Consider the following 26,436-nt stretch of genomic DNA (forward strand, 5'->3'; position numbering starts at 1 on the left):
AAATAATAAAAATGCTGGTTAGTTGTGAATTTGCAGAGGAGTTCTTTGGGACAAAATGAAGAAAAAGAAAAAAAATATTTTTTTTGTGCTAATAAATCAATATTTTGGGAACAAAATAAACAAAGTGCTGCTGATTACATGGATCAGGTGTGTTTAGTCAATAAGGAGCTTCAATGGCAGGTTGATTGGAAAACATGTCGGACACTGAACCTCGAGGCCTGAATTTGGCACCCATAAAAGGTTCTGTAACCCTTGTGCTATCCTAGGCACTTTAACATCAAGAGTGGGGTCATCTAGACCCCCACAAGACAGTGTTCTGAACCTTTTTTCTTCAATGATTTGTGATCTTCACTGGTGTCCATGGATTACATGAAATCCTCTTCACCTTTATCCACCTTTGTCATGGTAGGGAGAACACGTCAATGTAAGGGTGGGGGTCATAGGATAGCACAATGTGAATGATTGTTGTACATTTTGATGTATATAAAGTGAAAGACTCTTATGGTGTTGAAAAAAATATTTGTAATTTATTGCCTATTGAAAGTGTTCTATCCTGAAAAATAAAAAGTTTTTATTTCTTTGCCTAAAAAAAAAGAAAAAAGCACAAGGGTTCAGTAAGATTGAAACATTTCTGGTCCAGTAGGGGGCGCACCATCCCACACAAACCCCTCTCTTCTGCCTGGGCACACTTACTGTTTTTGTTTTGTTAACTGAATGTCATAGATTAAAAAAAGAAGAAAAGAACTTTAAACTTCAGATACACTCGTGTTTTTTTTGCCTTTCTTTTTATCACAGAAATGCGCTTCCATAGTAAACAATATGCGTCCACATAAATGACCATGGCAAACAAATGTGGCTATATATATTCTGTTTTCTTTGAAAGAAAAAAAACGTTAACTTGGGTATAAAGACTTTTTCTTGCAGTTTAAACAGCAATCTGCGCCCACACTGGCAAAAAAAGTAGCCAGAGTCCAAATTAAAGGGTCAAAATTAAGTTGCCAGGTTTGACGTTATTAAGCTCACATTTAAACATTTTTAAAACCTTTTTATTGGACAAATTAGACTTAATTGTGTCATAAATGATATGATTCATTTATAAATGACATTTTAAGCCAAAAATTACGCGATGTTTTAAAGTTTTTTTTTTTTTTAAAGGTTGATCCAATACTTTGTGCTGATTGGAGGGATTTGACACCAAACGGCCTCCCCTGTTAAACAGACGTCAGGGTCCTGCGGCTGTAGGGTTTCGTGAACGTTTAGCTAGCTCGAACAGCGTTAACCGAGATTGTCGGTAAGCTCAGACACGCTAGTAAACATCAAATAAACGGTTTAAAGGAGTGGATACGTAAACAGTCTGGATCCTCGGTGAGTAAAAGTGGAACATAAACCACACCAGGAACCGTAAAGATGTGCTAGGCTAGCGAGCTAACTGTACATGTGAGAAAGTAAATATCGGGGGAAAAAATGACAAATTCGACCCCCTCTCTCTCTGTTTACAGAAATTAGCTACAGTGGTGATTTTGCGCTTTTAGGACGACTATATTTGTGCAATCATTATGTCTTCTGTCAAATTCCTGTTTTTCTTCGCCATATGTTGTGCTGCTGTTCGCTATTATGCAGTTATGGGTCGTAGCTAGTCCTTTTTTATTAAAATTATAAACTCGTCAATTGAGTATTTCCTTCTGTCTTTAGTTTTTCGAGGGATTGAGGTGTCATTGAAAGTAAGAACAATCCTTCATCATCTCGTGTCCATAATGATCTCCATTCACCTGAAATCTATGCACAGTAGACTGATGAAAAACAGGTTAAAATGTGTGTTTTTTCTCTTTTGGTCTTTGGGCCTGTTTTGTGTCTCGGTGTCATGTCGATTCATTTTTTTTTTCAATCTTCAGAGCTTCTCTGGTTTCTCCTCGAGTCAGAGATCCTGCTACAAGCCGGATCTAGTGATAAATCTTTCTCCTTAGTGACGACATCTACTCCTAGCTTGTAATTATAATATCTGCATCCTTTGATCCATGTTTGATGACAGGTTAAAGATGGGGGATGTTTGGGTTTTGTTCTCTTGAGTACAGGGTTGGTACCCAAACCATTGAAGTGCTAGTTTTGTGCACCGAAGATTTAAAAGTGTGGATGAGATTTATTTTATATAACTATGTAGATTTATTTATTTATTTTATCTTTGAAAGAAAGATTTGTGGTACCGGTAACTGCACATAGAATTGACCACAGTTGGACTAAAGTGTTGGAAAATGCTGGAGTTTGCCCTGAATACATATATAAACCCGGCAAAATATTATGACTCTCTTTGTGTTTGATGGTCACAAAAGCCTTATTGTGTCACAGAAACACTTCTGAAAGTAATGAAGTGGTTTATTCTATAAAAATATCTAGTTGTAACTCCAAGAGAATAATTTTACTTTTAACTCCCAGCACGCCCTCCGTTAGTTTACAACAGAAATAAATATACAATCAGGTTTGAGAGTCATTTTTCTTAATTTTGCCTCAACATATTATGTATTTGATAAATATATATGGAAAAAAGTTGTTAAATTATTCAAGAACAAGTCAACATTTTATGAGAATAAAATTGTAAATCAATCATTTTAATAGTTGTAATTTTGCAAGGGAAAAAGTCCTGCTTTAAAAAGACAAAAAACAAATTAGTAATTTTATTAAAACTAAGTGGTGCACTTACAAAAAGAGTAAAGCAGATTCTTCAACAGTGGGATATCCATCCCACTTCTTTGCCAAGTCTGCGACATGAATTAAACAGTCGTCTTTGTTAAAGCACTGGAAAAGCTAAAAGTAAGATTTTATTTTTGAAAATGCACAACTTTGTTCTTGTAAAATGACAATTTTCAAAGCACAATTGTGCGACTTTTTTCCTCATAATTTTGTGACTTTATTCTTGTTCAAATGTGACTTTTTTTCTCATATTTTTACAATTTTGTTCCAACATGTTTTCCTTTTATTGTGGCCCTAAAAGTGCGCTCCATAATTCCATCTTTTTTTCCTGTCACTGTGTCCCCATGGAGGGAACAAGGCGTAGTTAGGCAGCAGTAAATTACACTGAAGATAATTGAAGCTGCTGAAAGTTTCATCCCCACGAGAACATCAGACTTGTTTACTTCCTGTTAATGCTTCTTAAATCACACAAACCCAGAATGCAGGAATGTTGGGTGTCATCAGACATTATTTGCAGCAGTGTTGCACACTCTACGATGGGGCTGCCTTCCCATCAAATCAGCCCTCAAACGGGTGTTTTAACTCGCTTTCTGGCCCTGCGATGGAGGTCAGCGAGGTGGACTCATGTAACCTGGTCTCCAGGGCCTTTCAAGGATGATTTGTGCCTTTAAGTGTGTGTGTGTTGCAGTGCATTGTTGAAGCCGTAGGCCAAAAGAAAGTAATCCTGCTCAGAATTCCTGTCTTGGTGCAGCGAGGAGAAAAGCAGGTGTGCTGAAAGTTAGTTGTAGGTCTTTCTGCTGTTCTGTGTTTCTATAAAGGGATTTTTTGAGTTAAATGCTCGCTTTGTTTTTCTTTGAGCTTCTTCATGGTGTTTTCATGTGCTGTTTGTGTTCGACATTAAGACATTAGATCCGTGTGGGTCAGATTAGTTTTTATCTAGGGTACAGACTCTTTGGAGTAGCTATGCTTTTTCCAGATGAGGTCACGGGCTGCCCTTGAGGGGCGAGGTGTAGTTATTGCCCCATTCTGCATCTTTCTGTACCCAACAGCACAGCACAAGAACTGCTCCCATCTCTGAGAGCCACGTTATGGGCTGGAAATCCCAAACAAAGACTTCTTTCTTCAAATTCAATAGACTTGATTTGGAGATTTACAAACACAGGAGTAGATTCAGACAGAGCTGAGGTCGAGCAGAGATTAACCCGACTGTTTTATCAGCACGTTTTCATGTGTTGGCAGATAAGGATAGAGAGTGCAGCAGCTCTGTGAATTCATAAGCTGTCCTTCACTTTCACTTAAGATCTTTGAGAAAACAGACCATGTAGGCGCATGCTGCAGTTATATTTTAAAATGCTTCAGACCAATCTGATATTTTGGTCTCTAGAGAATTGGCACGATTTGCTCTTCTTGATATATATGAATATATAGAGAATAAAATGGGGAACTCAGCTTCTTGTTACATTTGACAAAACTTCTCTGAGAATTGTCCTCATGAGCTGCAACTTTTTATTACAAATGACAAAATATGTTTGGGGTATTCACCAATTTTAGGTTTAGACTTGGGATCTAAAATCAAGAGCGAGTGGCTTCATCAGGTCCAAAAGTCCATCTTTGATGCAAGGAGAAATTCTCCCAAAAGCTTTATTTAAATGTTCCTTTGTCACAGCAAGAGCTACCAGATATAAACCCTCCAGAGTCGAACAAAACAGAAGTCAGCCTGTCTACCTTCACGCACAAAGAGGTGCATGAAGGTGTGCGGTTATTAGGAGAACCTGTCACCAGTATCACACCAAAACTCAATGTAACGATTTCAAAACTAAATCAGTAGAGAAACATGAAATGTCCTAGAAGCTATCACTTCCATTTAGAGTTTTTGGATGAGTTTCTATTTCACCAGAGGTTTTATGTTTTTTTTCTCACAGAAAGGATCGCTGACAAGCCCCGAAATCACAGCCTCTTTCTCCATCGCTGCTCGTCCTCCTGCCGTCCGCCCTCTTCTGTTTTCTGCCTCGTTCCCTCTTCAGCATGGCGATTCTACTCCTCCTCCAGCCGTGACGCTGAACCACCACCCTGGACCACCACCATGGAGAGAAAACGCAGAAAGAAATAATTCTCGCTGCTCGGGCTTTTCACAGTATGGACTGGTTTTAGAAGCTGTGGACCTGAAAATGCTCCTTCGTCTCGGCTGATCCTGAAAGTCTTGTTTAGAGCTCAAAATGCTCCTGTTTCCCGTCTTGGTGTCCATGTTTGTGGGGTTGCTGGCAGCCCTTCTGCCTGCAGTGGGGACGGAGCCGGAGCAGGGGGCCAAGCCAACCATTGGCTCCACTCTGCTTCCCCTCCCCTCTCCGCATGACTCCAACTGCTCCCACCTGACCGTCAAACTGGAGTTCTCCTCTGAGGTGGTGGAGCATGGTAAGAACAGCTCAAAGTGGTAAAACATCCTCCTGAAACTTTACTTTGCTGTCAATTTTCTCTGAATAAAAGAGAAGCCGTAATTAAAGCAGATCCACTGACATTCGGACTGAATTTACGGTTCCTAGATGTGCTAATCACTCATCGCAAAGACATATTAGAGATCACAAAGACAATTAAAAAAAGCAAAACAAATAATAAAAAAACATTATTACATTTTAGAAATAAAAAAAAACATTCCAGAAACCAAAACAGAACTCCCAAAAAAAAAAGAAGAAACATTACAGAAAAACAAAAGTAAAATGTTGTAAAAAAGGAATGTTTACAAATGAAACGCTAACAGAAACCGGAAAAGGAAGATGATAAAGTTCATCAACGATTGGATGATGTTTGTTCATAGTTTCAACTGAGTTTTTTGGCATGATGCAACACTGTATATACTCTGTACTGATCTGATCTAATCTAAAACGTATTTAAGCAAGCAGACACTGAAGACGCATTAGGAGAGCTCAAAGGTCAAAAATCCAACCCTCAGATGTGTTCATAACCAGAATCTGTGGGATCTGGTGGCGGAATAAGAAGGTCGGCTGGTACTTGAGACCTGGAGTTGTTTATTCCTTATAAAATATAGTTGTTCTTCTCCAAATTACCTTTAAAATATGCAAAACTCTGAAAACAATTTGACCTGGAGACTCAAGACACACAGATTTTTAAAATCAGTATAAGGATCACATTAGTGCTTCTATTCTTGCAGAACATCCTCAATACAATCAAAAGTGTGAGCAAAATCTTTTTAAGGAGAAGCTGCTGTCACTCAGCTAATCCCCTCACTGAGTAGTGTTTGTTGCTGAAGCCTCTTCTCTTCTCGTTTCCAGAGTACATCGTAGCGTTTACTGGCTATTTCTCAGCCAAAGCTCGCAGTCTGTACATCAGCAGCGCCCTTCGGGGTTCCCGCGACCAACAGCTGGAGTGGCACGTTGTTCCCAGAGAAAACCCCGCCTCCGACTTCCCCAGCGACTTTGAGCTGGTCCACATCCGCCAGGCCTCCCCAAGCAGCCTGCTGACCTTGGAGGACCACCCTTACATCAAGAGGGTGACGCCGCAACGCAAAGTGTTCCGCACCCTGAAATATGCTCCCTGTAAGTCCTACAATGAGGCGAATTTGGGAGGGGTGCACCGCGTCTGCAGAGTTGACGCCCCTGTGATAGAGAAACTCTGAGCTGGGGGGTGCTGCTGCAGCTCACACAGCTGCTCTTTGTTTGCTGGGTCAGTGTTTGTGCAGCAGCAGAGGATTGTGTATCTAAATGTGAAGCATGGGGTAGTTTGTGAGTTCGCAGGGGTGTAGAAAAGGTCTATGTTTATTCATCTTGAGTTAGGGTTGGGTGGGTGTGTGGTGGTTCGTGCCTGAAGTAAGAGGGTACGCCCCAAGTCTGGCAATAAAGGACACTATTTAGTGTGTCACCCGCATCCACATAAACACCCAGAATGATTTTAGTGCTTCAGGTTCCACTCCTGATCATCTTTGATTATTTTGAAAATAATTTCCAGTAGTCTTTTTCATTCTGAGTTTGCAGTTTTTAGTGCAATAGTTCATTAGGAATTTGCTTCTGAGTTGTGGGTGGAACGGTTGGTGCGGAGTAATCCTGCACCCATTTCCCATCATCTCTCCGTTTATATGTTCTCCCGCTAGCTTAGAGCTCCTCACAACCCCACCCTAACATTGACAAAAAAGGTGAGCAATATCAGCACTATCCAGCCCAACAGTTTTTAGCCTGATCCTAGCTCAGTGGAGGAAAATGAAGGCGTACATTGATTTATTGGCAGAGTAGGGAGCTTGAGGTCTGCCCATTGTAGCTTCTGCATCCCTGCTATAAGCTAATTTCAGTCTGCTCCTGATTTAGGATGAGATGAAAATAGAAATACAATTTTAAGCTTAATTTTCCTTATACGTGTTGTCCATCATAAGAAAAATGCTACATGGACACGTTAAAAACACGATTTTCATTGGAATGGGTTTCCAATGTTTTTGCAAAAACGGGGTGCGGACGGATCTCATTCCAACCTTTTCAACTTGATTTATTTAAATCAAGACAAATAACCACAAAGTCATTTGAAGTTTTTCATTTTTTATTTTGCCATAAAAGCAAAGAAATTAACTTTGGTGATTCAGACTGTTGTAATCTTTTTATCAAAATACTCTGTCCAGTCTTTTGTACTGGAAATGCATGCGACGACTGGAGTGAGATGACTCGTTCTCTCTCTTCCTTATGGAAAAAAGAACCAGGAAGCTGCAACAACCGTTATACTGTGTTACCTCACTATCACCTCTTGCAGATTCTTTTCAATGCAATTTTGCATGTTTTTATTGTTTGGCCTTGTTTCCTCTACAGAATACATTCAATTTGCCAAATCTACATAAATCGTCGGCATATCTTTTTTTCATTCTATAACACTGGACTTATTTCTCTGCGAAAGTTTGAACTTTGAGAGTTTAAACAAAATATTATTGAAACTGACGATTAAAGACTAATGTCTGTCTGAGAAGAATGTATAAAGTGTGTAATGACGGGTTTTATGGCATTAAAGCATCTGCTAATATTGTAAAAAAAAAAAAAAAAAAAAGATTTCACAGATCGCGGTTTATTTTTATAGCTTTGCCCCCGCGCTAAGCGAAGGACAGATGTATTACAAAAATAGTTAAACTGTAATTATACTGTACATGCATGAAGAGATGAAATGCCTTTATTTCATGGTATGAAAGTTTATCTGTTATAGAAAGCTTTGTGTGAATTTTTCTAAAACTCAACACTTTTTCATTTGTGTCATTTGCGCCCCCTTGTCATGAATGTGTGAAAAGAGGGCAGGGAAACATGTGACTGCAGATATGAACTTGCATTTAAAATTTAACAGGCACAAAACACACGAGGTGGTGACCTATAAATGTCCTCTCGCCTCTTCTAGGTGTGCTGTCACCACAATTTGTGGATTTTATTTTTCAATCTTTTGGTTGAGTTGATTCCACACTGAGGGTCAAAATTCAGTCAAAAACAGATGCACTTCTGTTTAATGTCTGTTTCCACATGGAGGGTAAATAACCATTAGAGGATTCAAATAAAGACACCTGGTTGGGTTAATAAAAACAGCTGGATGGCTGCTGAATGGAGTAAAAAGTGGGCCGAAATGAAAATGGGAAGTTACAAACTGAAGCTGCGTATCATCTACGGATAAATCAGTTTAGTTTTTGCTATGGGGCACAGATTTCTCCAATTTGGGGTTTTAATGTCCACTGTTTTTTTTTGCTTATCTGTTTGGCTCCATCAATCAGCAGCCCTGAGCTATAATGAAAGATTAAAAGAAGCCGTTTGCCTCCAGCCTGACTCCCACTTGAAATTCAGTGAACTGCTGAGCGGAGCTCTGCTCTGACTTGCTAATGATGTGATGATAATTTGTTTCTTCTGATGCACAAAGTGAAGCCGTATCTTTAGATCTGAGCGGCGTGTCTAACTTCTGTTATTTATCTAAGATCGGACCAGCAATAACAGGAGATTATCATGCAAGGCGTGATTGTCATCGTCCATGCAATTGTTTTTGTGTGTTATCTCCACAGCACCTGAACCAGCGGCGCCCTGCAACGCCAAACCCGTGACCCAAAAGTGGCAGTCTTCGCGGCCTTTCAGGAGAACCAGCCTGTCGCTCGGTTCAGGCTTCTGGCACGCGACGGGGCGCCACTCCAGCCGGCGCCTGCTGAGAGCAATCCCGCGACACGTGGCCCAGATCCTGCAGGCAGATGTGCTCTGGCAGATGGGACACACTGGTGAGACCTCTTTCCTGAAGTCTCGATCAAATTAACTCCACGTTTCTCACAGTGAACTGACATTTAGCGGCTGCCAAGACTCTGGGCTAACGTAAAAGCTATTTATACATCACTGAGTATTACAATGTTGACCCAGCAAAAAATCTTTCTTTAATGCAAGTCTGGTTTGCAACCTTTTTCTTTTCTCTTAACTGCAGGTTCATTCTATAGAAAGTGGAAAAATCCAAATCCTTTCTTAAACCTCCAGCATTTTTGTCTATTCAGGACAAAAAATCTTAAAACTGGTGGTTTGTTTGTACCGGTAGCATTTCCAAAATGTTTTTTTTGTGATGCGCTGAAACTGTAAGACCTTAATTTTTAAGTTTTTCTTTAGGTTGCAATGTTTTAATTACATTTTTCTATTTTTTTTTTTACACAACTCTTCTTCTGGCCCCTCGAGATACAGAGATGGTCATAATATGTCATACTTCCTGCAGGTGCAGGAACTTCCTCTGCCCGTACTGGAGTTTTTTGGGGGTTGTCGATGTTTCTTTAGCTTGTGTGGTTTTTACAAAGTGAGGGCGCTGACCTTAGGATCAACCCTCCCCAAAAATCATGGTTTATTTTTCAGAGTTTTCCTTTTCCCAGATGGAACTGCCTGACAAGCCTATCAAGCTCTGTCTGCCCAGGTTGTTAAGTCAGAGACGTCCTTCTTCTAAGCTATGTTGGTCCACAGCACCTTGTTTTGTTTTATCCAGGGCTCCCTATCTACCAACTGGGGGGCGAGCTTCTAGGATTTTAACTTTTCAAAAACAAACAATGAAAAGACATAAACTCATTCTCCTTGTTTCTGGTACCCCCCCTAAAAAACAGGCCTGGCTTTTCTGTGTGTTCAGGTTCTGGAGTGAAGGTGGCCGTGTTCGACACGGGTCTGAGTGAGAAACATCCACACTTTAAGAACGTGAAGGAGAGGACCAACTGGACGAACGAGAAGACACTGGATGATGGTGAGAATGAAAGTTTGCTGATCTGCTTTTTATTGTGGAAAATGGGAATGATTGGGTGATGGGAATGATGAATGGGAACTGATTCAAGAACGATACAAGTTATTATATTAGCCTGAGTATTAGAAAAACTTTGTTTGACATATTGATTACACTTCAATTTTAATGTGATAAGATCATGTCTTTTTTTTCTTTGTTTTTTTTCATGAATTTGGAGTTGAGTGATTATTGGATGATCATCATCAGTCAGATCCAAAATCCATGAAGTTATGGGAATATTTTAGTAAACATTTTGTTTACCATTAGTCATTAATATGGTTTAGATGGCTAAAATGAAGCATTATTGGAACACCATAAGCTGCAATGAATTAAAGGAACTTTAAATAAACAGATATAACTTGTCAGCGTACCATGTTAACTGTTTTTTCTCTGTATTTGAGAAACCTTTTTAGTCCTTATGTCATGACTGCATGTTTCAGAAACTGTAGATTCTTGCTTTGGATGATGGTGTGGAAACATCCTCCAGATGTAAACGGGCACAGTGCTGACTGCTCTGTTTTTGGATTTGATGTCTTGTGAGAAATGTCTAATATCCTTACAATTGATAAAATTATAAGCAACTAAAAGGTAAATATCTAGAACAAAATTGTAAAAAAATGTATTACAGAATCAAGAAATTAATGTTACATTACAACCATATCCAAAACACAACTTCATAAATATTACAAGGCCTAACATGCATGAAACTCAGTAGAAAAGTATAAGCATAGTTATTCCCAACCCCATTTTGTAGACTTTTCTACAGTCGGTCAGTTTGAGGATAATAAAGGGCATTACTGATCTGTGGCGTGTTTTCCAGGACTGGGTCATGGTACATTTGTAGCAGGAGTTATAGCCAGTATGAGGGAGTGTCAGGGCTTTGCCCCCGATTCAGAACTGCACATCTTCAGGGTGTTCACCAACAACCAGGTAAAGATCATTTCCTCTCCTTAGTTTGATGAAAAGTATAATCTAAACGCGTTCTTGGAGAATTTTCTTATTTTTAATTTTTTTTTTTTTTTTTTTTCGTTTTAAGGTTTCATACACTTCGTGGTTCTTGGATGCTTTTAACTACGCTATCCTGAAGAAGATCGATGTTCTCAACCTCAGCATCGGGGGACCGGACTTCATGGACCATCCATTTGTCGACAAGGTGAGCATTGGGCATTCTTGATATAAGCAAATATGTTAAAATTGGTCCAATATTTGTCGAACTCCAGATGATAAACAGGTTATTTCTTAACTAATAACTAGATTAATTGTCACTCTCTTGTCACTAGTAAAACTCGTTTTTCAACCTATTCACAAACTGTCATAAACAACAGGTCATTCCAGATTTATAAACCTCTTTTTGTCCGCCTGCAATGCACTAATACGTTTGAGAACAACATTGTTGTTAAAACAGTTGTAATGCGACATGTCTGGTTTGTATCTCTTTTGATTTGAATTGTCTGATAGGTGTGGGAGCTGACAGCCAACAAGGTCATCATGGTTTCTGCGATCGGTAACGACGGGCCTCTGTATGGGTACGTTGTTCCTTTTTTCCACGGCTGAGAGCTCAAAGTACCAATAACAGCAGTTGGTGCCATTACTATGCATCTGGAAGTCCCATGCTTTGACCCGGGGAAAAAAACGAAACAAATTTCACAAGACTTGTTACCATAGAAACACAAATTGCGCTTGCCTGAAAGCCAAAAAATTGCTTCACATTGGTAGTTACAAACGTACTTTAGGTTTTAGTGGGTGCTGTCATAGAACTAAAAAAAATGGCTTAGTTTACTCATAATTTGTGTCATTAGTAAAACAGAAATCAAAGGATTTCCATGGAAAAAAAACAGCAGTTTGTCATTTACAGAGATGATGCTTATTATGTGGGTGTAGCTGCCGGAAATGATGGTTGCTATGCCACATTTAAGAAACTACTTTGAGAAAGAGGCATAAAAACCAAGCCATAAAATATAAAAATCTGAAACATTATGCAAATTCTTCTGTAGCAGGGACTCTGTACAGGGCTGTTGGAGGCTTGGGCATTAGTGCTGGTCTACCTTCACTTCAGTCCTGTGTTCAGAATCTAGTTTAAGGCTAATTTGTCCTTTTGGTTCAGTCATAGCTCCCAAACTGGAATCGTTCTCAGTTTTATTTCAGTTCTGAGTCTTTTAAATGTTTCTTTAGAAACCTTTAATAAAGAGCCTATAACATGCAAAATCAATTTATTTAACTTTTTAAGTGTTTTATAATGTTAATTTCTCATGCAGACAGAAACCCCAATGTGGTATTTTGATCTGTTCACGCATTTCGGCGTATTCCTCTAAAAACCTCTGAGCACCAGCCCCTCCCAACCCACGAAAACCAGCAGCTTCTCACATTGTGAAGTAGATAAATGAGGAACAGCTCCTTCCAGGAAGAGTCTGCGCTGCCAGCCCCGCCCCCAGGCTAACACCAACTTTCTCCACGGAGCTAACGGTGATCGGCGTTTGGATGTTTGTTTTTGTGGGCGAGACGCAGACACACGCTGCCGAGGACGGCTCTAGGTTGATGTCATGAAATGGGCGGCACCCACACGGAGCGAAAGGCAGTGCCTCAGACATCCAGTTGTCTTACTTCCGGGTCGGAGAAGAGCTCAGGAAAATAAAAAAAATATTTCTTTTGTGTGCCAAATGTAATATATTATCATGTACGTTGATATTGTTTACTATAAAAGGCTAAAGAATATAGGCTCTTTTAATGTGCACATGTTACATATACAGTATATTTGAGTCTTTTTTGTTGTTGTTTTATGGTGTTTAATATTAGATTTTAACAGTAAAGTTGTTCCTTTATCATACTTTAAAGCATTTGTTGTATAATAGAAATAAATATCAGGACACACTTGCTGAAGCACAACAATAAAACCTGAAATCTTTTACAACAACAAAAGTTGTGTAAAGTTAACAAATCTTCTGTTAATTTTTGAATGAATACCAATACAGTTTGCATTAAGTGTTCCTAAAAGCCTTTTTTCTTTACTATTTTTTTGTTAAATGACAACAATTTAGATTACATAAAGAGACATTTAGGATGCAAATGGCCACTAAAGCTCTGAAATTTCCCACAAAATCTATTTCTTCTTCTTCTGAAAGAACCCTAAACAATCCAGCTGACCAGATGGACGTGATCGGGGTTGGAGGAATTGACTTTGAGGACAACATTGCTAGATTTTCCTCTAGAGGCATGACCACGTGGGTGAGTTAATGCAGCCATGCAAAAACTCTAACATAAACTTGAACGACTTGCACAATTATGGAGGCAGACATCTGGGTTCTTCATTTAATGTATGCATTTATTAGCATTTATTATAAGTTTTTTATTTTTTTTTATTTTTTAAGTTCCACAAGCATCTCAAACCCAAAACACCAAGCTAGTCCCTGCTATTGTTAGAAACTGAGGTTGGCTGCACTCAGATGTTCCAACCTGTTAGCCTTTAAAAGTGAGGGGACATTAAAAATGGGTATTCCATCATACAGTAATATGACCAGAATGGCCTTATTATTTCAAATTTATCATCTGCTCCACCAAAAACTGTTATGACTACAAAAAAATGTATATTAAAAACAGTTTTTGATTAATGTAATCCCAAGAAGAATGTCAAACATTTCAGATGTTTTCAGCTTCTGCAAAAATTTCTTTAGCCTTTTAATTGTTAAAGAGTATAGTAAAAAAAAAAAAAAAAAGAAACGCCTAATATGGTGTATAAAATTACTTACCAAGTATTGGCATTTCGTTTCTTTTGCTATTGACTTTTAGTTTAAAGGCTTAAGCAAGTTATTATACTTTTTATTTATATTTTTATTTTACATTTCCATCAACAAACTAGTAAATACCACGTCTTGATAAAAATGTAATTTTAAGAATAATCTTTTAAATATACAGTATTCGTGACATATTTACGGCGGTAAAGCACCAGAGACACCCGCGAATCTGCAGAATCCACTAAAACCGAGAAACCCCCCCCCCCCCCCCCAAGCGGCCGAAGAATGTCCGTCACCGATCCTACTCATCAAAAACACTTCAGAAACATTTCTGATGCTTTCTTTAGCACCCGGGAGGAAGCCGATGGGCCGGCGTGCGCCACATCTCTGTCCCCCTTCCTGGGAAATTTGCAAGCGTCTTGAAAAAAAATCTGAAATTATTGAGGCACAAATAAGTGGGGGAACACTGTATTAACCCTTGTGCTATCTTAGATGACCCACCTTTACATAGACGTGTTCCTCCTACCATGACAAAGGTGGATAAAGGTGGAAAGATTTCATGTAATCCATGGACACCAGTGAAGATCACAAATCATTGAAGAAAAAAGGTTCAGAGCACTGTCTAGTGGGTCTAGATGACCCAACTCCCAACGTTAAAGTGCCTAGGATAGCACAAGGGTTAAGCCTTCAAAACCTTTTGTGACCCCTTTTGCTTGCCATAAAAGTTAAAAGTAGGGAACTTTTATTTATTTATGGATTGAAAATTTTAGAATTAACCTAATCAATACTTTATGGGTGAATGTGTCTGCATGTCATTAAAGAATTAATTATTATTTTTATTTGATTTTTGTTTTTTCTTGTCCTAGTGCAGGGTCTAAGTAGGGATGAGCAGATATAATATTTCTGGCCGGAACAGATAACCGGTATTTCTCCGACAACTGTGGCTGATAGCCAATATTTGCTGATACCGATACTTAGGTGTCTACAGTAACACAACATTTAGAAGTTATTTTGTTTCTTTATTAGAAATGCAGAACTTTTCCTATTACTGGACAATCACACCATACATGACCTTTTTTACACACAGCAAAAGATCTTATAGGAACAAATATCACTTAAAAATAGGGCTGCACGATATGAGGAAGATTTACGATTTGCAATATTAGTGATCAATACTGCAATGATGATATAACTTGTATAACTTGCCATGCATGAACAAATACCAAATCATCTTAATACCGGTACACAATTTCCATTTCACTGCAACAGTTTGATTTTAAATAAGAGTCAACAGAACTTACACTCCAAATGACCCTCGTCTACATAAGAGGCGAGTATCTAACATAAAAGGGGTTCATCTGATTGGTCAAATGCATAAAAGGATTTATTTGATTTGTTAAATACTTCAAGCTGCCATAAGATTGTTTTAGCTCATTTAAGGTAACCATTTATCGCAATTTTTGCAGACTTTTGCGATACGCGGATTACACCGCTTGATATCGTGATAACGATAAACTCGTGATTTACTGTGCAGGCCTAAATGTGATAAACAGACATCAGAAAAGCATTTTTATTTTACATCCACATTTGTAGCAATAGGAATAACAAAGTTTGTGCGTCGTGTTCTTGTGTTCATCTTTTCATATAGATATGTGGTTTAGAAAGTTACGATGCGTTTTCGTTTACATTTACATTTTATTTACATTTTTGCTAATGTGTTAGCTTAAACATATCAACTGTTTCACTTGTTTTTGTGGAATCTCAGAGCCAAAAAATTGTGTCTTACATTGAGCAACACACTTAATAGACACATTTATTACAATATGTTTGTGACAAGAGAGTGCAACAAAAAACAGGCTCAGTCCACAAAGTTATATACTTCAACACATCACTAACAAACGTATTTGTTGCCAAATTGTTTAGTTCTTAACGTAATCAATTATGTTTATGAATTATGTGAAAGCTAATAAAAAATTCCTGATATTTGTGGTGGATTTGAATCTTCTCTGTGTCTTGCGTGTGCAGGAGCTGCCCGGGGGCTACGGCAGAGTAAAGCCTGACATCGTCACCTACGGCTCTGGAGTTCGGGGCTCTGGTCTGAAGGAAGGGTGTCGCTCTCTGTCCGGCACCAGTGTGGCCTCTCCTGTGGTGGCGGGGGCTGTCACACTGCTGGCCAGGTCGGTTTCAAAACCTCACTCTTTCATTTGGCAAATTAAAAAAAGGATTTTTCAGAATAGGTGTGAGATGGAACTAAAAGGAAGGTTTAAAAAAAAAAATCGGATTTGAAGTCAAATTTATCTGCAGCTTTTTTTAGAAGAAATGAAGCAGAAGGAAATTCACCACAGAAATCCTTCTAGAAAAAGTGACAGTGTGACCACTTAAAAAAAAAAATCAGTAAAAACTGTAATGTACCTTAATAAAAGCACTCTATCATGGCAGATATCAATCAAATATATATGAAAAACAGTTTTGTAGTGTTTTCTTTTTTATGTTTTTCATAGAACTCAATTGGATTTTAATTTGAAGAAAACCTGCATGGGTTTTCTGATCATTTTGATGGATGTTACCTTGTTTTACTAACCGGCCTCTTGGGGAATCTAGGATCTCTGTGCTGTCAGGCTTTGCTGCATGTATTTGTCTTGTAATGAGGAGCATATTAAGAATATGCAGGGACTCCATATAAAGAATTAACAAGGTTTCCTGTTGAGACCCGACCGTTCAACTTGATATTCAGGCTCACCTGCTGCAGCTGAAGGATCACACTGAGTGTGCGGGCTGTTACTGACCTGTAGAGGACTTATATGTGTGCAACATTCAAGCCTGACGATTTAATTACCTTATTCTGTAATCCTTCTGGAACAGGAGGTGAAATGTGTCCTGGAGCAGGGAGGCGTGTCACTGATGAATGTCTCGGCTGCAGTGAAAGCCCTCTTGTTGCAGAGCTGTAACTGAGCTGGTTTGGCTGCTTATGTTCCTGCGTTAAACACCACTCCACCTTTGTTGGCAGCAGCCGCCCCCTCCCTGCTCTGAGCTCCGTCAAATGTGCAAAAACATCAGCTCGTCTCACTCCTGACCTACACAGGAAACCATGACAACCCCCACTCTCTTCTGCTCCGCAGCACCGTCCTAAACCGCGAGCTGGTGAACCCGGCCTCCATGAAGCAGGCTCTGATCGCCTCGGCGCGCAGGCTGCCGGGGGTCAACATGTTTGAGCAGGGCCATGGCAAACTGGACCTGATCCGAGCTTACCAGATCCTGAACAGCTACAGACCCCAGGCCAGGTGAGGGCCTAAGACAAACACAACAACTACACAACGTTGAGGCACAAAATTGTGAAGTCACAGCAGTGACTTCTTTTCCTGGTCATCTGTATTTAAGCACTAGTCAGTTGGATAAGAGGTCAGAGTTCCTCTGAACCATCAGAGGAAAACATAGCTTTAAATACCCCAACAAGTGGAGCAATATGATGTAGCCAGAGGGCTAGGGAAGCAATTGGGATTCGACTTAGGAAAACGCTTTGGACATGTCTTTTTGTTAAATTTGAAAGTATTCTGGCTACATCCTGGGTATGAAAATATTCAAATCTTAACACTAATAAATGTGTATCCTAAAGCAAAAGTTTGTTTATTGAATAGATTACATTTGCAATATGCTTAATATCTTTTAACTTAATAAGTCAAGATGTTTATATTCATCAAACAAACATCAATAACTACATCACGCAAAACCAAATACATACAAATACGTAATTACACATCCGTACTAAAAATTCTTTAGACTTCTAATTGATTTATTTATTATATACAACTTAGGTTGTTTAAAATGTTTCCGTAATAAAACATATTTGCATATTTACCAAAGAATATATAGTTTAGCCATTACATACATTAAAAAGGCCATTTATATACTAGTTTAAATATTTAGGACCCAGTCATGATCCTTGAGGGACCCCAAAAGCAAAATGCAAAGTCTAATCTAAACTTTACCATCCTTATAAATCAAAATTAACTAGATTTTATATAAACTCATATACTTTTATTTCTTATTTGATACTTTTTCAATGTTTTTTTTCTAATGTAAAATTCAAAAGTTTCTTTTTTTTAAGTTGAATATGAAGAAAGACAGAAATGAATAACCAGCTGTATTGTATTGCTTTGTTTGATGTAAAAGTCTTATTCGTGATGATTGTGTTGTAAATTAAAAGTCCTGTAATGTGAGAAGATTTTTAAAAAAAAGTTGAAGTTCAAGCAGCTTTCGTGGACAATATTTCTTTGCGCATAAAAACCCGTAATTTATTTCCTTGGAAGCAGGTTTCATGTTGTTCTAACACGTCCGTTTTTCATCGCAGTCTTTCTCCGAGCTACATTGACCTGACAGAGTGTCCATACATGTGGCCTTACTGCTCTCAGCCCATTTACTATGGAGGGATGCCCACCATCGTCAACGTGACCATCCTCAATGGCATGGGAGTCACCGGCAGAATCATCGACAAGGTGAGCCGGCGAGTTCTCATAAATCTGCAGAAAACGTCTTTGCCTTGCACTTTCGTGACTTCTTCAGAACTGTTCTGTTCTTTCCAGCCCATCTGGCAGCCGTACCTTCCCCAGAACGGCGACCACATTGATGTGGCAATCTCGTACTCCCCCGTGCTTTGGCCGTGGGCTGGTTATCTGGCCGTGTCCATTTCTGTGGCCAAGAAGGCGGCATCGTGGGAGGGGGTGGCTCAGGGCCACGTGATGGTCACAGTGGCTTCTCCTGCAGAGAATGACGTGAGTCCCTGAGCAGATTTTTCAAAAAACTACACATTTTTGTGTCATTTATCTACAATGATGTTCATTTATTCTGTCATGTAGATCAAGTCATGTTCATAGTCATTGTAGATCTTTCACAATAAAAGCCTGGCTTGGAGTAAAATTTAATTTTGTCCAGCATCTAATCCAGCCCGTGAAGGGTTAACATGGTTGCAACCTGCTTACAGATGGACTCTTTTTCTTATGTGGACAGATGGAGCATTCAATCTGTTTCCATATGCAACCAAATTGAACCAAATTTGTTTTTCTGCTTTTTTTAAAATTATTTGGATCTACATGTGCAAAAATTTTTTTTTAACATTTGGATATTTAGTTAGAACTGATTTCAGTGAGCAGTTGATGCTATGGTCAACCAACTCGTATTTCTTTGGAATGATTTTTATTTCCTTAAATTTGATTACAAATATTTTTGGCCTAAAAATAACTTATTTGTACTAATTTGAGATTTTTCCGTTTCATCAGAATTGACAGAACTCTGCGTTTCCTTAAAAAGTGTTTGTCAGTCATCCTTTATCTAGTCTTCCTCTATAAAATCAAAAAGCAGGGATATTTTATAAATATGGAAAATCTAAATGAAAATCAGAACATGTCAGTTGTTATAGAATTCATTTTTGACACAAATAGATTAAATTTTTTCCATTTATGTGCAGGATTAGAACATTTTTCACGTGAACATTTTCATTTACAAAATTAAAGGGGAAAAAAACACAACTTTATTTCTTGTAGAAAAAGTCTAACTGGTCAAACATTTTACTATTTCTTTTTTTTTTATTATTATTTGTTTGTCTAAAACAAATAAGCAGGATGATAGAGTAGAAGTGAAATATTTTTCTTGGCAACCCTGATCCTTTGTGGATACTTAATCTCAAAGACTCGAGCTGAATTTTTGGAATTTAGGGAGAGTTTTTGACTCAAAGTTTTTAACAATAATTCAGGGTCTTCAGAGTTTGACGAGCTTCCATTTTAATTCACTTTAGTGAACCTGGACTGAAGCTTGGTGTGGGTTCTACATGTAATGCAACACAATAAATCTGAAGCTGAAAGTTACCTAAGATTAAATAAATTGTTTCATTTATTTTTTTTAAATCTTTTGACAAATGTACATCTAAGTTTATGGAAAAGTGTTTTGGAGTACATATTGTACTATAACGGTGCTGCAGTACTGCTTTTTATCAACAGAGGGTGTAGTTTGACCAAGGAGTTATTTAACCACTGAATCTTTATTTTTTTTTGTTACAAAAATAATTTCAGATTTTCTGATCAAATGTTGTTGTCATATGTTGGGGTAGATGCTGATGCGGTTAGACACCCACTGCACAAAATGGTTATCTAATATATTATTCATTTTTTTCTCACACTGGATCAGAAAGCAGTTATAAAAAGTGTAGATTAAGGTGTCCTGTTCTGGCCTTCATCCATCTTCATCCATCATGTTTTGAGGTCAGATCTGCTGTGAAACGAGGCTGGATCATTTGTAACGACGCTCGTCTGTTCTGCTTCTTCCCCGCAGTCAGATGTGGGAGAGTTGACCTCCACAGTCAAACTACCCATCAAGGTAAAGATTGTCCCCACCCCGCCTCGCAGCAAGAGGGTGCTGTGGGACCAGTATCACAACCTGCGCTACCCACCCGGGTACTTTCCCCGAGACAACCTCCGCATGAAGAACGATCCGTTGGACTGGTGAGTCTCTGCTGCTTCAAGCTTCGTCTTTGGGATCTGAGATGTTCAGCTTTCCTTTGAGAGCTTGATTCTTCATTTCCAGGAACGGGGACCACATCCATACCAACTTCAGGGACATGTACCAGCACCTGAGGAGCATGGGTTACTTTGTAGAGGTGCTGGGAGCCCCCATCACATGCTTTGATGCCAGCCAGTACGGTACGAACACCACAAACAAAACCATCTAAAAAGTGTGATTGTAGTTTGGCTGATTGGTGGTTCTGCTGTGTTTCCTCCAGGAACACTCCTGATGGTTGACGGTGAGGAAGAGTATTTCCCCGAGGAGATCACCAAGCTGAGGAGGGACGTCGACAACGGGCTGTCACTCATCGTCTTCAGTGACTGGTACAACACGTCTGTGATGAGGAAGGTCAAGTTCTACGACGAGAACACCAGGTAGGAGCACCTGTTCAGCTTAGTCATTGAAGAATATCTGCTGTTTCTCACTCAAAACGACACAACGCACAAGTTTTTCTAGAGTTTAACAGCACACGAATGAAGATCAGATTTATTTCTTTTGAGGAGCCATGTTTCCATGTCTGGATTCACGACATCATTCAGAGTTTCTCCCAGTACGGTGAGGTTCATCAACCTCTGCAGGAGCTGCGTCTAAATGACGGCCGCTGTCAGCTGTTTGTCTGTGACCCATTTTGAAGACTCGCTATCCTTTGGCATCCATCATTTTTTCGTCAAATTGTTTTACTGGTTTTACTTTAAATTTGTTACTTTTATTTTATTTTAAATTTAATTTCATGTTTTCATTTACTCTAAATTATTTGGCTTTTTACTCTGTTTTTGTTTGAGTTTTTTTTAAATCTTTTTATTTTTCACCTTTTAACTCAACTTTCCCTTTTAACTTAGAATTAATTTTTTATCTTTATGTTTTAATGCAGCCTATTGCACTGTTCATTTAGAATTTATAGTTTATTAGCTGAAATTATGTTTTTTTGCATTTTGGCTTCATTGGATCACAGGATTGATGAGTGACAGGCAGCACAGAGGGCTGCTCAGCTTTGCCGTTGTCGTTATTTATGTTCTTCTAAACAGCCTGAAATCATTTTTATGCAGACATTGGAGCACTCTTTGTGCTAGCAGCTAGGATTTCTATTCTGCTCCCCACACTTGATTTAATGCGGTTGTTTTCTCATTCCAATCTGCAGGCAGTGGTGGATGCCAGACACAGGGGGCGCTAACGTACCAGCTCTGAATGACTTGATCTCAGTGTGGGGGATGGCTTTCAGCGATGGGCTGTATGAGGGAGACTTCAGCCTGGCAGATCATGACAGTAAGAATCTTTTAAAAACACCTGGAGACTTTTTGCTTTTACTGTTTAAAGAAAAATGTTCTTTTTTCTTTTTTAAGTGTACTATGCCTCGGGCTGCAGCATCGCCCGTTTCCCAGAAGATGGGATTGTGATTGCCAAGAACCTGAAGGACCAAGGTACCGGCACCTCTTTTCCAAGTGTTTCTCCTGGCGCAGGAAAGGAGACTTTTGCCAGGAGCAGTTTTAATAAGTGGCTGTTCACAGGTCTGGAAGTGTTAAAGCAGGAAACGGCCGTGGTGGAGGGAGTTCCCATCCTAGGACTGTACCAGACGCCGTCTGAGGGTGGCGGCCGGATCGTTTTGTACGGCGACTCTAACTGTATTGACGATAGCCACAGGCAGAAAGGTGGGGCTGATTTCACATCTGATGCTGAGACTCATCTCAGCTGAAGGTCTCCCAACAAGCTTCTTTTTTTTTTTTAAATCTCTTGTTATCCTGTTCATGTCACAGACTGTTTCTGGCTGTTGGATGCACTGCTGCAGTACACCTCCTACAGTATGACCCCTCCCAGCCTTAGCCACTCGCACAGCAGGGTATCGCCTCCCACTGGTTCAGAGCACCCACTGCCACAGAGACTGGAAGGTGAGATGGACCCTCACGAGATTCATTTTCATTGACACAACAGCTGTTCTGAGTATCATTTTACATTTCAAGTTCAACTTTATTTGGGGTGTATTCAGACCGGACACATTTGGTCCGCTTATAGTGAACCAGAGTTTGTTTCCCCGGATAATCCGTGACGCATTTTCAGTCTGAATACATCCTGGTCCACAACCCAACTAAACAACCCAACGAAAATGCTGAGCAATATCGGAGCTATCCAGCCACAGTTTTTAGCTGGATGCCAGCTCAGACAAGGAAAACATGGATCTATGTGTCTGCAAGTGGATGCATCGGAGCGGGGCGGAGCAGGCAGTTTGTGGCCCGACCAGCGTAGTTTCTACTTAACAAATACACTCTTATTCAAGGGGCATCTTTTTCATCTGTTCATTCATTCATTCTGATTTGAATAATTATTTAGAAATGCAATTTTGAGCTTAATTTTCTTAATACATGTCCTCCGTCATCAGAAAAAGGCCAAGAGAACATGTTAAAAACACCAAAAACACCATTTTCTGTTTCGCACAAGTTTTGAAATTGTTGTCTTAGCATATCAAACATTAATTAGCAATATTTGATTTGATTGTATATTTAATTTAGAAACAGATTTCTAGATTTCTATGTGATGTGTATTAGATGAAGAGGGGTGGGGTGGGGGGTCCTTGACTCACTGAAGCTTTAAAGGAGTTTGACCTCCGTACTTGACCCGTCTTTAAGTCGCGATCACATCTAAGAAGCAGCGAGACTTCAAGCCCATGATTTAGCGAGTGCACGTAGTGCAGCAGTTGTAGGTGCAAAGACTTTGTTCAAAAGCACTTCAGCAAAAAAGTAATAGACTGTATTCAATCTACTATTGTTCAGTATGTTATGCCTTTTACTCCATTTTATTTTTTACCAAGTAGTTTCAGAAATAAAATAATCAGTCTGACTTTTAAAAATTTGTTAATAGTATTTCTATATCTGCATCTAGCATATCTTTTTTGTAATACTGTTAGATTTTAACTGATCCCCTTCTGTTACCAGGCAACCATCTCTACCGCTACTCCAAAGTTCTAGAGGCTCACCTGGGAGACCCAAAGCCCCGCCCCCTTCCAGCCTGTCCCCACCTGTCATGGGCAAAGCCACAGCCCCTTAATGAGACAGCCCCCAGGTAAAAGTTCAGACGGTCTAGCAATGACATGCGTCAGAAACCACATTTCCCAGAAGCCACTAGTGTAAGGATGCAGTTTTTCTGACAACTGTGTCTGTGCCGTTTGCTCCCAGTAACCTGTGGAAACACCAGAAGCTCCTGTCTGTGGATCTGGACAAAGTGGCTCTGCCCAACGTGAAGTCGTACCGGCCCCAGGTCCGACCCCTGTCCCCGGGGGAGAGCGGGGCCTGGGACATCCCCGGAGGTACAGCCATGAACCAAAACTCCCAAGTCTGAAGTTAAATGTAGAAGAATTAAATAAGATCAAGACTACATGATCCTTCACTGAAGAAATGAATCTGTTAGTGCCTTCAGTGAATATGTGTAGATGGAGAACACAATGGATTCAAAGACAGAGAAATAGGTGAAATTTTAGGACCCATTTTTACAACTGTTTTACTCTTTTACTTGACATGAACAAACAGATTAGCAACTTGAGCATACGGTTCAAGCTTAATAAGCTTTGTTTTGGTTTTTTACAATTTGAGAATTAAGGAATTAATAATTCTTACTGTGTCCAACACTTTATTTGTCTAATTATTGAGTCTTAGTCTTTATGTTATGTGGAAGTTAGCAAGAAATGCTACATTTATAATCAACCAAAAACATAAACCTTATTTATAAAGAACTTTTTAAAATGTTTGCAAATCTTGCATTATATTGTGTGTTTGTTTTAAGTAAAGATAAAACACAACATATAAAAATAAAACAAGGATTTAAAATTGATTTATAAAAACAACCAAGGCAGGAAATGAGGAAATCGACATCAACGTTGGAAAGATTCGGGAAAGTTTTCAAAATAAAGTCAAGCTTTTCAAATGAAAAGCACCAAACTTTGAAATCCTGAACGAGGATCTTACATTTTTCCCTCAAGCTGCAATAAATACACTGCAGAGACTTTAGAATCTGTACAATATGTTGTTTTTTGATGAAAATAAAAAATAAAAAGCTAAAGGTTAGTATCAGCATAACAGCAGACGTATCCTTTCTAGTGAATCTCGGGACACCACAGGGCGTTCAGTCTAACAGTAATATTTGACTAGATTCAGTCAGTGAGGTGGACTCATTAACATCTGAATGATGCTCAAATGATGGATAGTCACCATTAGTTCAGGTTCAGACTCCTCCTTTGATGAACGCACAAAGCTCTCCTCAGCTTAATGTCACCTGCATCGCCTCATTTCTTCTCTTACTGCGCTTTCTTCTTTCAGTCTCCTTTTAAAATCAGTCCATGAGTTTCTTCTGTCTTTAGACAGCATGACTGATGAGACGGTTTGAAGTGTGCAGCAAAACCAGGGTCTAAATTCTCCACTGAATCAAAAATATTTAAGTTAGAGAGAAAAAGGGAAAAGACAAATGAAAGAAAATACCTAATAGTGAACCTCTCTCTTTGTGGATCTACAATCGCTGCATTTTTGTCCTGTAAAGCAGTGTGGAATTCTTTAGAGGATAAAATTGGAAAATGTTGGAGGTGTTTGCTGATGCTGAAGGATACATAAAATGTTTAATAAAGGCCGTTTTACTTTTCGTCTGCTCAGGGATAATGCCGGGTCGCTACAACCAGGAAGTGGGTCAGACCATCCCCGTGTTTGCCTTCCTGGGAGCTATGGTTGTCCTGTCCTTCTTTGTGGTTCAGCTCACCAAGGCCAAGAGCAAACCCAAGCGCAGGAAGCCCCGCATCAAACGGCCCACATACCTGCAGCAGCAGACGAGCACAGGGAAAACCCCCACGGTGTGACTGAGCGATTCGGCTGCTCCAGAGCCGAACTGCTAGCCGGGCTGAGGCTGGTGAAGTGGAACCGTCGAGGCGGACCACAGGTTTTTAAGCCGGAAAACTCATGGAAAGTGTTTTTTTGTGCCTCCTGTGTTTTCACGGTTGGTGTTTGTGTGTTTGTGGACCAATGAACGGTATTCAACGAACTGGTCAGGTTAAACACACCTGGAAACACCAGCTCCGGCCCAGGCAGATGAGGAGACACTGCCCCCATGATTCCCTCCTCACCTTTGAGCAATCAACTGAACTTTCTTATTTTTTTTATTTATTGAATCTGTCAGAATGACAGAGAAGTTTCCGTTTTAAGAAAAAAGAAGTTGGCACACAGCTGCAGGTCTCTGCAGCCCAGGGATGATCAGAGAGGTTTTCTAAGTCTTGTTCACATTTGTGCATTGTTTTTATATTTTATATATGAAACAAACTCTGGTTGGGCTTTCTGTTCAAGCATTACTCATGATCTTACTGTTAACAGAAGGGGTGTTTATGTATAATCCATCAAATAAAAAGCATTATCAAAATGATTTTATATTTTATTTATTCTTTGTTTTAGTTTATTTTAAGCTAATTAGCAATGATAAAAGTTATACAAGAATAATTTAGATGAATCCAGAGGCTCTAAACTCATTTTATAGATTTAATTGTGTTTTTCAAACTGCATATTTCTGTCTGCTCCTGATTCCTAACAATTTGTATAAACAAATGGTTAGAAGTGCATTTTTGAGACCCACTCTGATGAAAATAGTTTTTGGTGTTTTTAACGTGGCATTTTTCTGATGATGGCGGGCGCATCTAAAGAAAATGAAGCTTAAAGTTGCATTTCAAGTATTTTCTTTTATTTCAACTTGTGTGAATCAGGAGCAGACAAAAATTGGTGGGAAATAGCTTGGTGAAAACTAGGTTGTAGAAAACAGGTTTTTTGATTTTGGCTAAAAACGGCATAATCATTATTAAAAGACCACCGAGACCGCTTTTAAAATCGACCAAAAGATGATCAGAGTGGGACTTTAAGCTTAAGTTTCTTAACATATGTTCTCCATCATTAGAAAAATGCCGCAAGAACATGTTTAAAATCGCCCAAAACACAATTTTCATTGGAGTGGGTCTTTAATACAAAAACAAAACAAACATAGTCATGCTCTGTTAGCGTCTTGGTGTCTTTGGAGCCTGATTTAGTCACAATCAAACCAAAAGTCGGATCAGACAGACTCAACGGTTATAATATTAGATGGACAAACAAAGCTGAACTGGAGATGCTTAACCTTATTTTGAACTGATAGTCATACAGGACTTCTTCTACAACCTGCTGAATTTTGATGTTTTGTGCTCTTGAGTGTTTTATGTTTCCTTAAAAGAAATGAT

At 39.2% G+C, this 26,436-nt stretch overlaps 1 protein-coding gene across 1 annotated transcript; it reads left to right on the forward strand.

The window, feature by feature from the left end:
• Nucleotides 1-1,179: 1,179 nt before the first annotated feature.
• Nucleotides 1,180-25,598, forward strand: mbtps1 (membrane-bound transcription factor peptidase, site 1). The gene is made up of 23 exons (XM_023955963.2): nucleotides 1,180-1,365; nucleotides 4,608-5,097; nucleotides 5,973-6,236; nucleotides 8,705-8,911; nucleotides 9,787-9,897; nucleotides 10,754-10,863; nucleotides 10,970-11,086; nucleotides 11,392-11,459; nucleotides 13,053-13,155; nucleotides 15,687-15,838; nucleotides 16,781-16,942; nucleotides 18,010-18,154; nucleotides 18,242-18,430; nucleotides 19,983-20,152; nucleotides 20,235-20,350; nucleotides 20,431-20,587; nucleotides 21,352-21,476; nucleotides 21,554-21,631; nucleotides 21,719-21,859; nucleotides 21,965-22,096; nucleotides 23,138-23,264; nucleotides 23,378-23,508; nucleotides 24,842-25,598. The coding sequence occupies exons 2-23, from the start codon at nucleotides 4,902-4,904 to the stop codon at nucleotides 25,039-25,041; spliced, it is 3,201 nt and encodes a 1,066-aa protein (XP_023811731.1). The 5' UTR covers nucleotides 1,180-1,365; nucleotides 4,608-4,901; the 3' UTR covers nucleotides 25,042-25,598.
• Nucleotides 25,599-26,436: the final 838 nt, after the last annotated feature.

The sequence above is a fragment of the Oryzias latipes genome, chromosome 6, assembly GCF_053564925.1.
Source record: "Oryzias latipes strain Hd-rR chromosome 6, Olatipes_Hd-rR_3.1".
NCBI lineage: Eukaryota > Metazoa > Chordata > Actinopteri > Beloniformes > Adrianichthyidae > Oryzias > Oryzias latipes.